Source organism: Triturus cristatus, chromosome 7 (assembly GCF_964204655.1).
Source record: "Triturus cristatus chromosome 7, aTriCri1.1, whole genome shotgun sequence".
Classification (NCBI taxonomy): Eukaryota; Metazoa; Chordata; class Amphibia; order Caudata; family Salamandridae; genus Triturus; species Triturus cristatus.
In genome coordinates, this window is record NC_140590.1 from 1272277546 (window position 1) to 1272293665 (window position 16120).

At 43.1% G+C, this 16120-nt stretch overlaps 1 protein-coding gene across 1 annotated transcript; it reads left to right on the forward strand.

Annotated features, from left to right (window-relative positions):
* The first annotated feature begins 2122 nt into the window (after window positions 1-2122).
* LOC146811806 (FMR1-interacting protein NUFIP2-like) lies at window positions 2123-14493 on the forward strand. The gene is made up of 3 exons (XM_085618797.1): window positions 2123-3523; window positions 8354-8386; window positions 13323-14493. The coding sequence occupies exons 1-3, from the start codon at window positions 2167-2169 to the stop codon at window positions 13370-13372; spliced, it is 1440 nt and encodes a 479-aa protein (XP_085474923.1). The 5' UTR covers window positions 2123-2166; the 3' UTR covers window positions 13373-14493.
* The last annotated feature ends 1627 nt before the right edge of the window (window positions 14494-16120 follow it).

The following is a 16120-nucleotide window of genomic DNA, read 5'->3' on the forward strand; positions in this document are numbered from 1 at the left end:
GTCTTAAGCCTATGTAAATGTATGTTTCTCTGCCCACCACAGTGCAAACGCTTTCTCCCATTGATTTGTCAAAATTGTGAATTTTAAGATCGCAGCCTACCAAACAGTATAGCTATCTTTGTGAAAATACTACTCTGACATTCAAAAAGCTTCCCTGGGAATGTATTCTGCTCTTCGCTTACCATTGAATTTTTGGTTTGTAACTTGCGTTTGCTGGCTTTCTGTTTACTGGCTTTATTTGTTTGGGCTGTCCAGCATGTCTGTGTCCTTCCTTGGAGCATAGCATATTTACCACCTCTCTGACTGGCACCTTCTATTTTTCTGAGAATGCTCGCTTTCTGTAAATAGGCCTTTACATTTTGTTATAAACTTGTCACATTTGCTGTGCATTCAAAGACCAAGGTCTAATGTCAGGGTCTTGGTTCCAAGGAGCTTTGTGTTTGCTTTTCTTTGTCGAAAGTGAGGCTTTATCTGACCAAAGGGGTGTGAAAGGAAAGGCTTTTTTCTGGCACACATCAAAATGTCTGTAAATGAACTGTGCAAATATTTTAAGAGTATATTAGCATTAGGAAAGCACAAATGAAGAGCAGTGTTTCTTGTTCTTTTCAAATGTGTGGTGGAAACGTATTTTAGTACGACCAAATTAGTACACTAGGTGATGCCATTTACTCAAATTAGTTTGGTCACTAATTTTATCCGTAAAACTGGATGTCTGTGCAAACGGAATGGTCATTTCAATTGGAAACGTTTGTCTGTGTGAAATGGCAGTGCACTACCACACCATGCATACTCCATTTTACGCAACACTACTCCACTATTGACACACGGTCCCACTCCACTCTATCCCACTCTACTCTGACACTCCACGACCCTACACCACTTTACTCCAGTCTATGCCACATCACTTTACTGCAGGCCACTTAAGTCCAATCTACGCTATGCCACTTTACTCCATACCAATTTACTTCACTCTACGCCACGACAAACCACGCCACTTTACAACATTCCACTTTGCCACTTCACTCTGCTCTACACCACATTACTCTACTCTATGCCACTTTATGCCATGCTACTTTACGCCACTCTACACCATACCACTATGCCACGCCACTCTACTCGACAGTACTAACTTTCAGCATGCCGGAAAGTAGCCACATTGGTGTACAACATGGCTAAAATACACTGGCAAAGCCAATAGCTCTTGCATAGGTGAGACCTATTGTATTTGCCAATGCTGTTTTTTTTTGTTTGTTTGTTCAGTGGGAGCTGACGCCGTTCTTAGTTAACTGTTCATCGTGAGTGAATCTTGGATTGTTTCGCAATTTGCAACTACTCATGTGAGCAATGTTTTAGCAGGTCTCCCTGTACCTTTTGTCACTTAATGATGCCCGAGAATACTTTTTTACTACATATTAGTCAAAGTTTCTTCTTTTTTTGCTTCGTTAATGCCTCTTTGAGATGGATAGCGTTTTTATTATTAAGCAACTATCTTTGTGTAGCTGTACTACTTGATTTTACTCCCCAAATGTCAGTGGTGAGAAAGCTCCTGTAATGTTTGAGACAGCCATGCTGTCGTACATTTCGGATATAAAAAAAAACACTCGCGGACCAGCTTAAGAACATGTAAACTGGCACCAGCCTTGGAATGAATGCGACACGTATTTGGTCCAGTGTTGCCACAGTTGCACTTTCAATCTGTCTTTTTGGTTGCAATATTTCTAAATGTAAGATTTTTAGACATTCACAAATCCATTCGCGAGACTAGGTCGAGGCCAAAGCCTAGTCTTTGTTAATTTGGAATGACAAGCTAAAATATTCACAAACTCGTTAATTTAACTCCAAGCAACGCAATTTGAGGCAGTAAAACGCGTTTCACTGATTGACGGAAGATTGCTCCAGGACTGTGATGCTGTACCCCACAGTGCATCTTAAAAATGTATATAGGTTCAGTTGTGGTAAGCCATTCCTCTGAGGTTTCCCACTTGTTTCGTGCCAGTGAGTTTTTGACCATTTTCTTTCACTTCCATTAGGCCAACAGTCTTATTTAGTGCTTTTTACTTTTGCCTTCTTGCACTTTCCTTACCATATTTGACACAGACCTGCATCTCTTTTTCTCCAGGTTCTTGGGAAACTAACGGCTATAAAGCAGATCTGGAAATCGAAGCTATGCCGAGCCGCAGCGAAGACAGCGTCCCCTTGAGTCCTTCTAACAGCTTGAACATCCACCATGTGCGGGGCTCGGACCGGGAGCATGGCTCCAGGCCCCAGCAGAGACAAGCCACCCATTTTTACAACCAGCACCACCAGTACCACAACCAACACCACCAGTACCAGTATCAGAACCAGCACTACTACTACTCCGACAGGCCGCGGCCATTTTATCCAGGCTATCGTAAAAACTACAGGGACTATGATCGCAGCAAATTTGTCCGAGATGGCAACAAGCGACCTGAAAGGAAGGAGTGGGCCTCTCGGCCGGGGGGAGCTGTGAACGGTCATGGTCCTCATCAAGTAGGGGAACAAAAGAACCATCCAGCACGCAGCACTGAGTCATTGGCTAGTTTAGAGGAAGGGAAGAGCACGCCTCCCCCTGTGCAGGAGGGCGACCGTCCCCCATCAGCAGATTACAACCGGCCCTTTCGCTCTGGGACTGTCAAGCCAAATGGGCGCTATGCCACTGCCTCACCTGCCCCGCCAACTGAACCTACACAGGTTGTTGAGGAGGGGAAAACTCTTGCTGTAACCAAGAAGGAGGAGCCAGTCAAGGGGCGACCTCCTGGCACTTCAGAGGATACCTGGTCCCTGTTCAAGCCATTGCCTGTCTTTCCTGTAGACAATAGCAGTGCACGCACCCAACCGAAAATCAGTTATGCCAGTAAGGTAAAGGAGAACCTAGAGAGGCGGCGTCAGGAGCCACAGGCTGGTGTGCAGGGCAAGCCTACCCAAGTGCCAGCTTCTGCCGTACGGACTACCAGCAGCTTGCCCAACTGTGTTTTGTCCAGCAGCCCAACGGCCCAGCAGAATGGTGGGATGCTCCCAGGTGCTGCAGAGGTCTTCCACTGTGCTGTGGCAACCACCCTGTCCTCTGGTGCCCCCAGAACTGAAGAGCCCATCCTTTTGCACTCCAACTCCTCTTCATCCTTCTCCTCCTCTGCTGCCTCTTCCTCTTCCTCTCCGTCCCCCTCACCATGTCATGAGAACGGGCACCCTGCTGGCCAGAGTCAAGAGCAGCTAGGTGCCATTTTTCAAAATGAGTGGGGACTCTCTTTTATCAATGACCCCGGGCAGGATGCAGCTGGCGTAACTACTACAGTGGCCCCAACAGCATCTGTTCCACCAACTCAAGAGTTGGTTGAAACTGCAGACACAAGTGCTGGGGGCAGTGAAACAGGAAACTTGTCCGAATCTGCTCAACATGGGTTCTTTGTTGGGAATGCCACACCACAGGAACATGGACACAAAGGGTTCTGGGATGTGGTAGACCCGAAGGAATGGGAGGCTACTGTCCATTACCATATGCAAGGTAAGGCTCTTGGCTCTATTGTATTATTGCTGACCAATGATGGGTATGAAAAAGATGCATGTGAGGGTAAAGATCTGATGATGTGTTAAGGCTAATTTGACATTACAGATTATGAGATAGGACTGTTACATCAACGCGGCCTCTAGAAACGTAACACTGCTTGTGGCTATCATCGTTTAGTCTTTTAGCTGAATATTGATTGCTGAATTTTTGTGTTTTTAAAAGTGTTGTAAATTGTATTTTTATCGCCTTCTGCCTCCCCAAAACGACCGCACTGCCTGCACTTAAAACTCTACTGCACTGAACTCACCATTTTGGTGTTTTCTCGCCGTCCTACCCCCGACCGCCATCTTGGGTGTGGGTCGGAAGCGCTCCCACGTCGCTTCCGGGCTCAGCGCTCTAGGTCGGAATTACGCCCCCCTGCCATACGCTACTTAGGGGTAGGATATGGTCGCGCACAGCGTCGCGCCGGAGGAAAGCCCGTCTGTGCCCGTCCGGGCCCAGATGGGCCGTTGTTACATTTTCGCGGGGAAGCTGCATCAGGTATGCCACGACTGATCTCCTGTTATTGCGAACCCCTAAATTGGACACATGTGGGTTCATTGTAAAGGATGGGCAACCTTTCGGAAGTTGTAAGGTGTGTCTCCCAGGGTTTAGGGACCTTAAGGATAGAAAAAAGTTGGAATTTGGTCTGTTGAACTGTAGGTCACTTCCCTGTCACTCCACAGAAATTAACTCATTAATTTTGGACCACGATCTTGACGTCTTATTTTTAACGGAGACATGGATCACGTCCACATCCGGCCCAGATATGGTCCGAGCCCTCCCGCCGGGATTTGTGATTTTCCATCTTGACAGACCAATGGGGAGGGGGTATGGCTATTCTGTACAGGGATACGCTCAGTTGTAAAGCGCAGGAGGCTGGGGTTAAGGACTGCGAAAGCTGTCAATTCTCCCGGCTGTCCCCTACGGTCGCCATCTCAGGTCTCCTTGTCTATCACCCCCCTGGGGCAGTGGCCGGTTTCATTGATTCACTAATGGAATCTGTTACCTGCCTAGCTTCCACTACTACGAATTTTGTCGTTTTAGGAGATCTGAACCTCCATTTTGAGGATTCAAGGGACTTGCCGGCCTCTGACCTGCAATGTGACCTGAGCGCTATGCAGATGAGACGTATTAACTCGGGTGCGACCCATGAAAAGGGTCACCTGTTAGACCCAATTTTCTCAAATATGGAACAACTAACCGCCCGACCCCCCCCCCCCCCTCCCCCCCCCCTCCCCCCTCCCCCCCCTTGCCCTACCGTCGACAGACCATTTCTTGGTCTTAGTCAGCTGGGCCCCTGCGGTTTGGGATCTTCCCACACCTAGGACGTTTAGGACGGATAGAGCTTGGTCGAGGCTCCCTATGGATAAATGGGTGACCCACTTGGAGTCAACATGCCCCCAAGGGGGCTCTGACCCGGTGGATGCGGACGCCAGCCTGGATACCTGGTTGAGTAGCTCCTTGGATGCCATTCTCCCAAAGAAAAAGATGCTCATCAGGGATAAGAGAGCGGGCTCGGCCCCATGGTACTCTCCTGAGCTGAGGGCACTGAGAAAGAGCTGTAAAAGGCTGGAACGGGGGTGGAGGAAGGATTGGGGGATAACAAGTAGGAACAATTATCGCTCAGCCATGAGATCGTACAAAAACGCGATAAGGGAGGCTAAGATCAAATACTTCGATGAAAATTTGTAAAGCCACTTGCTCCTCGAGAGAATCCTTTAAAGTGATGAAAGAGTTGCTAAAACCCCCCGACCCACCGGTTATTCACGACAATCCCCAAGGGAAATGTCTGGAGCTGGATACTTACTTCAATTCCAAAATTGAGACCATCTTGCGCTCACTCCCTCAGCCAACTGCAGGGGCAGAGCCAACTGCTCAGCAAAGGGTAGGAGCAGCTGAGCTGTACCTTTTTGGCCCTGTGACTGCGGAGGAAGTGTTGAGTGTGCTTGGGAAACTGAAGAGTGGCTCTCCCAAGGACCCTGTCCCGATGCGATATTTAAAACGGGTTGCGCCGACCATTGTGGCCCCAGTGACAGAGTTGATTAACCTGTCTCTATCGCAGGGGGTGGTGCCACCTGGATGGAAAGGAGCGGTCGTGAAGGCCCTCCTGAAGAAGCCGAGCCTTGACCCCACTGACCTGGCTAATTTTAGGCCAATTTCCCTGCTCCCAGGGGTGAGCAAGGTGGCTGAAAGACTGGTCAACAATCAACTTTTGAATTTCTTGGAGTCCAATGGGCGGTTACGGGATTCCCAGACGGCATTCCGTCCTGGACAGGGCACAGACACTGCCCTTCTGGCCGTGGTGGAGGAAGCTAGATGCATTCTGGATTCAGGAGGGTCAGTGGCAGTGATCCTCCTGGACCGGAGTGCGGCTTTTGATACCGTGAATCATCAGGTACTACTCCAGCGACTGGAAGGGCTGGGTGTCACAGGGATGGCTCTGGGATGGCTTGCCTCCTTTTTAGGAGGATGGTCATTTGAAGTTTGGGAAGGAAATGAGCAGTCTCCCCCCCTTTGCCCTCCAGTGTGGGGTTCCCCAGGGCTCGTCGTTTAGCCCTACATTATTTAATGTATATATGGCCCCCCTGGAGGATGTGGTGTCTCCGTTTGGCTTTAACATCATCAGCTATGCGGATGATACGCAGATGGTGGTGGGGCTTTCTCAGTTAGAGAAGCAACCAGCGGTGCTTCATTCCTGCCTGGAGGAAGTGTTTGGGTGGATGTGTAATTCATCCCTTAAACTGAACAGCTCAAAGACCGAGCTCATGATCTTAGGTGAATCTTCCTTCTCCCTGTCCCCCAGTAGTTGGCCTGACTGCATGGGAGCTCCTCACAGCCCGAAGAAGGAGATTAAGAGCCTGGGGGTGTGGCTGGAGCAGGACCTGACGTTTAGAACACACGCCAAAAAGATCGCCGGTGTATGTTTTGGTATGCTCCGGTCAGCCCGCAGGATTCTGTCACTCCTCCCTGAGACCTCCCGTAAGCTGCTTATACAGGGGCTCATCATTTCAAGGCTGGACTACAGCAATGCACTCTTCTTGGGCGCGCCGGAATCCACATTTAAGAAGTTGCAGCAGGTGCAAAATGCAGCGGCCAGACTGCTGACCAATGTTCCCAGAAGGCAGTCCGCCAAACCAGCACTGAAGGCGCTGCACTGGCTCCCGGTGCGGGAAAGAGTAACCTTCAAAGCACTCTGCATGGCACAGAAGAGTCTGCAGGGGAAGGGCCCAGCGATCCTGAGGAACATGATCCAACCCTATAAAGCAGTAAGGGCTCTCCGCTCGGATCATAAATTTCTCCTCCAGTCTTCTAGAGTAAGGCGAGCCCGCACAGGAGGGAGAAGGTTCTCAGTGAATACGGCCTCCGCTTGGAACTCGCTGCCACTCAGGTTGCGGGCAGAGATCAATACTCTGCGCTTTCGCAAACTATTAAAAACCCATCTGTTCCCGGTCTAGGTGTCATGCGTTGGTTGGTGGTCTGATCTATGGTTAGCGCTGGGATGCTCAAGGGTAACCGTGCGCGATCTAAAACTCCTAATAATAATAATTACAGATTAATACTAACATGCAGCACATGTTCCAGTGTTGGGGGATACACACATTTGCACATACATCTCTCTTCTACCTTGATGCACCACCTGCTATTCAACTACAAGGACCAATCGTATCTGTTGCCAGTGCACGTGACCTCTGACATGCCACACCTATTACTATTTAAGTATTGGAATAACAAACCATTCTGTTTTTGAAGTTCTTTGATTAGAAACAGACTGCAGTAAATCATGCTTTCATTAACTTTTTTGTTTATAAAAGGGTTATCTAGAATTCAGTTTTAATTGATATTTACTTTTGCACATGTTCTTTTCATTATACCTGTGTAGACGAGAATTGTCTTGTAACATCGATTCCTTTTCATCAGGCGTTATTGTAAATACTGTGATAAAATCAATTTTTAAAACCAGGGTAGGTTTTTAATCAATCTTTTAACCTCCTAATTTTCAATTGTATCTAGGTTTCTTTTCTGATTAATTGAGTGCTTATTGTGCTTTGTGGTGCTTTGTGGCAGTGTAAAGTAGCTTATAGTTAACTGCTAAATAAAACAAACTGAGCTGGAATTCAGTTTTTGATTGCTCCCCTTTTGGCCTGAGAATGTTCAAGAAGCCAGATTAAAAACCTTTCTAGATTTATCCTGTAAAAGCATCAATTGACGTTTTAAATCCTTCTGTATCTGCCCATGGGCCTTCAACAGGAGGAAATAATGTATTATGAGTTAGGAATCGTTTTATTGTTTGCATATAGTGTTGCATCTGGGAGCAGCTTCAGGGAAAGTCAGCAGAAGAAATGCCAAGAATGAAGCTGTACGCAATCGGTCCTTGCAATATCCCTAGCAGTGCAGTGATGTTCTGCGCAGCATTTTAGCAACCAAACCTAACCTCGTAGCTTTTTCTTGAGAGGTACGAGTGCCCCGATGCCTTTTATACTGATAACCCTGAGATCGGGACTATTGCAGGGGCTGAAGTGTCTTTATATCATTATTTCTTCTGTTTGTGGTCCCTGCAATTGCTGCTTTAGATAGATCTGGTCCAGACTTCTTTGTTGATGCCAGATTGTGTCTAAAGGGTGCTAAAGTGAATGTTACCATGGACAGTGGTAAGAGGATATAGGGGAGTGTGTGCATTCTGTACTTGTAACACAAGTGGAAATGTAGTATTTAAAAAAAAAAACATTTTAAATTGTTTTTTTCTCTTTTTTTAAATTCTAAAATTGTTTTTATTCCTTTCTCTAGAATGGGATCATATCTGGAAGCTACACAAACAGGGTATGTAAATATGAAAAAAGTAATCTCTCCCCTGATTCTATAACTCGTGCAGCTGTTCAAATGTTTGACTCTCTATCCTAGTACCAATGCCTTTAGCCCTCCAAACTAAGAGATGGACTTCTATACCATTCTGTACTAGCCTAATTGAGCCCACTTTAGTCTTAAGAACTTGTGGTGTTGCTTCCTTTTTACCCCCTTAAGCTTCACCTTTACGGTTTCTAGACCATGAAACCTAGTTGTGTATCTGTTGCAAGTAAAAAGCGTGGCGCGCATGAGACAATCAATACTACAACTGGCCAGACAAGTATACATACATTTTTTATTTGAAGATCAGCAAGGATGCCATGGGTTATGTATGCGTCTCTGTGCGGTATTGCTGTACCACAAATCTAGCAGAAGGTCCAGGTTAGGCAAGTGAGGAGTAACAAAACGGTATTTATTCCCTTAAGGATAGGTACTGGTATACTGATGTGTAGAAACCTAATTCTTTCAAGAAGTTGTTTCTCAAAGCATAACACGGCTTGTAATCTAATTAGCCATTGCTGCCCTCCAACAGAGTTTCACTTGCCGCTGCTCTCCCTTTTTTTTATAAGCTAATATTAAACCTGCTAGATGGTGGATAAAATCTGGGGACCCTCATCACGGACCCTAGATTAATGCTACCATAGAATTCTGTGGTCTAAAAATGTATACAGGGCTGTGTTCCTGCTGCCTTGGTGCAATAGCTAGAGAGGACTTAATGGTACTTCCAGGATGAGGTAAAGCTTAAATTACAGAAATGGCTCTATATATATATATATATATATATATATATATATATATATATATATATATATATATATATATATATATATATATATATATATATATATTACCTACCTATTTTGTGCATGGCATTTATATATCAAAGAACAATTAATAGATAAAACTTTCACAACAAAGAGCATAATAGGTCCTCCGTGTGCGGACGGTGCGCGAAGCGCATCGTGCGTACATGGCCCATCCAGCGTACTAACTGCGTAAAGTGGGCGCTCGGTGCGCGAAGCGCACCGTGCGCGCACGGAACAAACTGCGTGAAGTGGGCGCGCACGCCACGAACGGCGTAAAGTAACTTAGCATTTAAAAAAACGTACAAATTCACTGAAAAAACCATAGGTTTCACACACGTTATAGTTAGGAATTAGCATTTAAAAAACCTTGCAAATTCACTGAAAAAACCATAGGTTTCACACATGTTATAGTTAGCTGGACATTTCACTCGTAAAAAACCATTGAAATTCCCCCGTTATAGTTAGTGCAGGCAACTATAACTCACGCGACCGCAATCCTCTGCTGATGACATATGTGTCTTTATGAAAAAAAAAATATTTGTAATATATGTATAGCTAAAATTTAATGGAAGAAGACATGGGCAAATAAGTGTCTAAATACAGTATTAGCATCAGCAGAGGATTGCGGTCGCGTGAGTTATAGTTGCCTGCACTAACTATAACGGGGGAATTTCAATGGTTTTTTACGAGTGAAATGTCCAGCTAACTATAACCTGTGTGAAACCTGTGGTTTTTTCAGTGTGTATATATATATATATATATATATATATATATATATATATATATATATATATATATATATATATATATATATATATATATTCATACTCGCACCTTTTTCAGTTTATTGGTAAAGTACAGGAAAGTAAGTGTCTTGGCGTTTTTCTCTACGACAGAATGGATCTGTTTATTTGAAATGTATGGTGGACAGGAATGTATCTGCATTGAGAATACTGGAATTCAATTACAAATATCTTTGACTTTTCTTAAGCAATGTTTTTGCACTTTGAACCTATTCTAGATTCATGTGCTGTAGACAGTAGCCCTATAGTGCTTGAGCTCTGAAACGAAACAGGTTAATTTGAATAAAATTTTTGGTAGGCGACCATGGACTCTCTTCGAATCATATTGACATTGACTCGACTCACAATGCCTCAACATTAACGTCTTTTTGATCCTCCAAACAGCACCTTCCCCATCCCATTGGTTTCATATGCATACCAGCCACTAGGACAGGAGCGGAAAAACCAACCGGTTGCTCGTATTGCAAACAGTGGTTGGAGTTTGGACTCCCCATGCTAGCTTGTCTATGATGGTTCAAAAAGTTATGGTTTTGTTTTGTAGTTTGGGTCAGAAATGGATGATTTAAATGTATTGCTGTCAGTAACAATGGCAAGATCTACTCTAGGTGTGTAGTTTGTGTCTTCGACTGGACTGAGAGAGCTGTGGGTTTCAAGCTTCTATGCCGTTTCTATCAAAGATATTGAAAACTGACCAGTGCTGGGTGTTGTAACGGCCAAGTGAGTCGAGACAGGGAAAGTTGAAGTCCATTCTGAAGTTACACAGTAGAATTTGGTCTCTGGCTCTGATGCTGAAACTTAAGGTTGGGTGGGGGGGGGGGGGGGGTTGTGCCTAGGGCCATCCCCATTGTCCTTTAGTAGCAAAGTGGCATCAGGATTACCACGGTTCTTAAGTAACACCATTTTCAGGATAGTCCTGACAAATCGCAGGCAAATTCTTATGCAGCAGGTTAATTGCAGTCCAGAGTCCTACCCATTATGTCAATCCCCTCCATGTTAAGTTGGGGTTTTCCATGATTTTCTCATGTCTGTTACTGTTCTAAGAAGAGGACTTTAACAAGGACACTAAATGTCTTCTCCAGTGAATAAATCCCTTTTTGTTGATGCTCTCACAAGCAATTTAAAATGGAGCATATGTCGTTACGGCTTGAGGTTTGCAAACTATTTGATAGGTATATGCAATATGGCATTATCCTGGTGATGGTAGTGGTAAAATACTTCATCATATATTCTGTTTTACATTAGGGATGATTTATTTCCTCATTTCTGTGTGTCTGAAGCAAATAAAATTTATTTTGTTTCAAACATTCGTTCAGGGTGCCGAATGCATGCCTTTGCATGAAGCTGCTTCAGAAACGGGTCATCAAGCAATGGACCTAGCTCAAGAGCATAATACTGAGAAAACAGATGTTACAACAACTCTCAGATGACTGATGCAAAATTACTTTAGACAATAGATTTTGTATTTATTTATCTATATATATATATATATATATATATATATATATATATATATATAATCAACCACCAAGTCCTATCTTCCACAAAAGAGAGGACACCGACGACTTTTACTGGATTCACAGATTTATTGTTATCAGTCCATTGCTACGCGTTTCGGCATCACCTGCCTTAATCATGCAATGAGGAACGGATTCAGTATGTGGGTTAAAATACATAAAATTTTGAATACAAAAAAGGTCACATGGTGGTTCTACACCAATCACTGGCTATTAGACAATGAGGAGAAAGACTTGTTTTTTGCATGTGGATTTTCTGGATACATCCTAGCCGGTTTTGTTTGCATTTTTTTGTCTGACACAGAAAACTTTATTTAAACATGTAATATTCTACACCCCATATTGCTTCATATTTGGTGTGTATTCTTTCTCTAGGCTATTTGAATGCTATCAGAAAAAATATAAACATTCTTAGTTAAATATGCACGTGAAATAAGGACATCATTTTTAAAAGAAACCCGCATTTGAGTTTTCCTTTCTAAAATATACATACATTTCATTGATCCCTTCCCCAGAACCTATTCCAAAAAAAAATAATAGATCTATCTCCAGTCTAAACACAAAGATCCCTGTTGTGTAACAAAAGTTTAACTAAAAGAGACCAATTTGATTGCAATTTTATAAGCCGCACTTTCGGTGGAGTACCACTTGTTCTTCAGGACCATCATTGGAATGTTGATCAGTTTTGAGTGCTTGAATCTAATAGATAATAAAATTGTCCAAAATCAAATCATTGCTAATTTTACTTACATTCTAAGGGCATTAACTGCTTATGGAGACCAGTCAACTACAAACCACTCAGCCGAATAACTCCTAATTCGAAACCTGAGGGACTGTACCAGGAAGGTCACCCATCTGTGATGTCTTAATATTCGTTCCATGGCGAACTGAAATTGAGTCTTATATCTCTGATTACAGTAGGTTTGCAGAGGCTAAAAAGGCTAATTCTAAGCCCCTGTCAGAATATCTGGAACTGGTGTATCAAACCGTTAAGAGCTGGTCTAGATACGATGAAAAGAAGTAACATGCGTAGTCAGAGTTGAGCAATGTGGACCAAGAAGATACGGATGTGTGTCTTCCACTTCATGCACAACATGTGAACACAGAAAAGACTAGACTCTCCTGTCTACCCAGCAGAGTAGTTTGTTGGTACTCTCCCATCTCAGTTCACCAGAGTGTTGGTAAACTACATTGAAACATACACACAACCACAGATATTCAAAGGGAACATACAATCTGAAGCTGGAATCTGTAGATTTCTCGTCTGTCAATAGAAGTCCTACTGAGTCTTCCTGTAGTCTCACCTCAAAAAATTAAAATAAGCAAAATGTTTTCCCAAACCCTAGAGAATTAAGTGATACACAGCACGTTAATCTATATTGGCATCCAGCTGCTAAATAATTATTCCATGAAGACAGTGTAGTTGCCAGTTTGTTTTATGCTTGTGTATGAACTTCATTTGTTAGACATGACTACTTGAGGTCTGCATGGTCCTAGATTAGGTTGGTTCTTGCATAGCTGTGTGGTGTCCCCCATTTCCTTCTTTTCCTTCAGTGAATGCAGTTTGTGTGGAAAAGATGGTAGGGGTGTCAGGCAATGTATAGTCTACTGTTGCCAAAAAGGTTTGCTAGGAAGTAACAAAATAGAAAGTTCAGACATTTGATCTTGTATCCTCGACACAATGCTTTCCCAGCTCCTTATGGGTGTATTTGAGGCAACATTTCAAAATGCCAAAAAGAGAAAGTCAATACAAATGCAATATTCTCACTTTTTTCTTTGTTTTTTGCAGATCCCACCAGAGTCGTCATCTACTCAGAGTCCATGGATGGAAAGGGTTAAAACGACTTTGTCCCTAGGGAGCTAAAGAGGACTGACCTCCTGAGCTCTTGTGTCTTTTACCTCTTCAACACACAAAAAAGAAAAAAGAAAACTAAGGACTAAAAAATCCCCAAAACTCTTTATTTTAAAAAAGCGTTACAAAAAGTGATCCATGTGGGAGAGCTGGCTGCCCTTGTGCAGGTGTGTCTATGTGTGTGCACACAAGGCTGGCGGTGGTGTGTACGCCGTGCTGATTGGGGGGGGGTAGTACCATACCCACTCCTTGCGTCCTTTTGATGCAAAAGGAGTACCCGGCTGTGAAATTTTACCATCCGATTAAAAGAAAAAAAATTAAAAAATAAAATAAAAAGGAAAAATAGAAAAATTATTTAGAAAAGTTACTATTAACACAGTTTCAAGAACAGTTGTTTGCTGTAACTTTCCAGAGACCGAAAGAAGTGCTTGATGTAGTAATTTTTTTCCCACCCTTTCCCCTCTCCTCAAGGCACTTTTTTTGTTTGGTTTCTAGGGAAATTATAATTAACTTTTTTTTTTTTAGTTAACCCAAAAATTTTATAATTCAATGGCACATCAAGCAGCTTTTTTCGTGTCAAGGTTTAAAGAAATATATGTATTTAATTTTCTTTTTTTTTTTTGTCCTACATCGATGGTGGTTTTAAGCTGGATGCACTGCAGCAGTCTTTTAAAGCAATGTCTTGGGTTTTTTCCCCCTCTCCTTTTTAGCGCTGGGATCTGGGTAGCTGTTTCTACTCCCTGCATAGGTTGTGAGTTATGTACAATGTTGTGGCAGTACAGCAACAGGAAAATTTGTGCAGGGTGGGAAAAAAGCCTAAACCCAGTTACTCGGTGCTGTGTGAAACTAGCGCTGTGGGATATGTCTGCTTCACAGTGCTCATGTGTTAACTAGAACTGTAGTCATAGTTAAGATTTTTAACTTAGTTTTTATTCTGTCTGAAAAGTTCAATTAAAACTATTTAAAAGTCCAGATTTAACTGCCAATGCGGTGTGCTCTTCATACAAGTGATTTCTGGCCTATCCCAAGGAGGTAAATCTAGTATTCCTGTCTTCGTGCGTTTTATTATAGGAATAAAACCGGAGTAACATCCCTGGACTTTTCTGAGGATTTTTGTTTTGGCCCTATTCTTTTTGTATCTTTAAACACATTTAGTTTCTGATGTATTTTCCTTTCTTTTCTAAAGCTGTATTGTCCAGTCCATCATACCCATTCTCCTGTCCTGCACTGCCCTTGACCTCGCCACTTCCTCCCACTAACTCCTACCAAAAGCAATGTCTGATTTGCTGAGTTTCTACCCAACATCTGCTGTCTCAGCCTTATTAAAATTTTTATTTTTAAATGACTGGGAAAGAAAGGTCTTCATCTTGCAAATTTGAGCGAAATAGAGGGTTGAAATATTGGATAGAGGGGCCTCTGGTCTTTCCTTGTGACAAAGGGTATTGGTTCTCTGCGGATGCCGCTGCTTGCCATGTTTTTTCTTCATTCTAGTGCGTTCTTTTGATTGGGTTAAAATTTGAATAGCGGCTCTGTAAATTTGCAGTGGGTACAAATGTCTTCTGTTTTAGGGTGACTAGTGTGAATTGGGCCTACGGTAGGTAGTTCTTAAAACTCCCTTGATAAAAAATCCGTATGGTGGTAATACCATAACTAATCTACATCCACCAAACACAATTCAGAGAATATCATCTACTTTATTGTGTCAATTATTCTTGTGGATTGGGGTGGTGAGGTAAGGGAGACCTGGTGTTGCTGATGACACAACTGGCTACCTGAAAGCCTTCAGCACCATCCATTCATTTTCTCCTTTAGCCAGTAGACTGCAATTTGCACACAAAACAATTTTTTTTTAAATATAAAGATGTTTATATATTTTGTCAAAGTAGTGCAGACACATTAAAACTGCAAGCAAATTTTTTTTTTTTAACCGCAAATTACATTTCTAGTTTTATGTGTTTTGTTCCTGAATCCTCACCTATTCATTTCCCTGTGAGGCAAAATGCTCGGCCTCTTGCTTTACTATGCTCCAAATTCCTTCGAATTTTACTTCTTTCTGGACTTTGCGTGGAACAATTTTGTTGGTTCTTTTCCCACCTCCTTACTTATTTCATGTGCAGTAATCTTGTGGATGTCCACAAGATCGAATTTGACCGACTCGTGATGTCCTTTCAATCTATGGCCTTCTACTGCATTCAGGAATATGTGGTTAAATCTTGGTTTGGGTGAAACCTCCACATTTGCACTCACTTCTCATATTGGACTTAGTTCTGATGTAGAGGAGTAGTGGGCATAACCCTTTCCCCCCCCTCCTGTGGTGGTGGGAAGGACATGGTTACTGTATTTTGGGGGTGTCTGCATTTTTGTCTTCAAGGGAGATTGATTTGTGTTATTTTTTCCCCATGTATGTGTATATGTGATATCTTCATCCCACAACTCCCCTTCTCTTGCCTTTATACTTTTGGGCTACATTTCTTATTAGAATTAAGAGTTTTATAAACCAAGAATGGCAAGCCCCTCCCCTGTCGTCTTGACGAAATTTTGCGAACATTTCAAAGGAAGCAATCCCACCCTCTCATCCACCCTCTCCCAATCAGTGAGGAAACCAATGGACTTTTTGAGTGCCTACCCTCTGGTTGCTATGTTAAAAAAAACAAAAAAACAAAATCATGAACAGAGCAGTTGGCTGCTGGCATCCCGAAACAAACCACACGTCCTTCCCACCAGAAAACTAGCAA

Excerpts from the sequence above, each read along its gene's own strand:
- LOC146811806 (XM_085618797.1), top strand. The coding sequence starts at position 2,167 with ATGCCGAGCCGCAGCGAAGACAGCGTCCCCTTGAGTCCTTCTAACAGC. Across the intron at positions 3,524-8,353 it reads TGTCCATTACCATATGCAAG|AATGGGATCATATCTGGAAG; the intron begins GTAAGGCTCTTG and ends TCCTTTCTCTAG. Across the intron at positions 8,387-13,322 it reads CTGGAAGCTACACAAACAGG|ATCCCACCAGAGTCGTCATC; the intron begins GTATGTAAATAT and ends TGTTTTTTGCAG.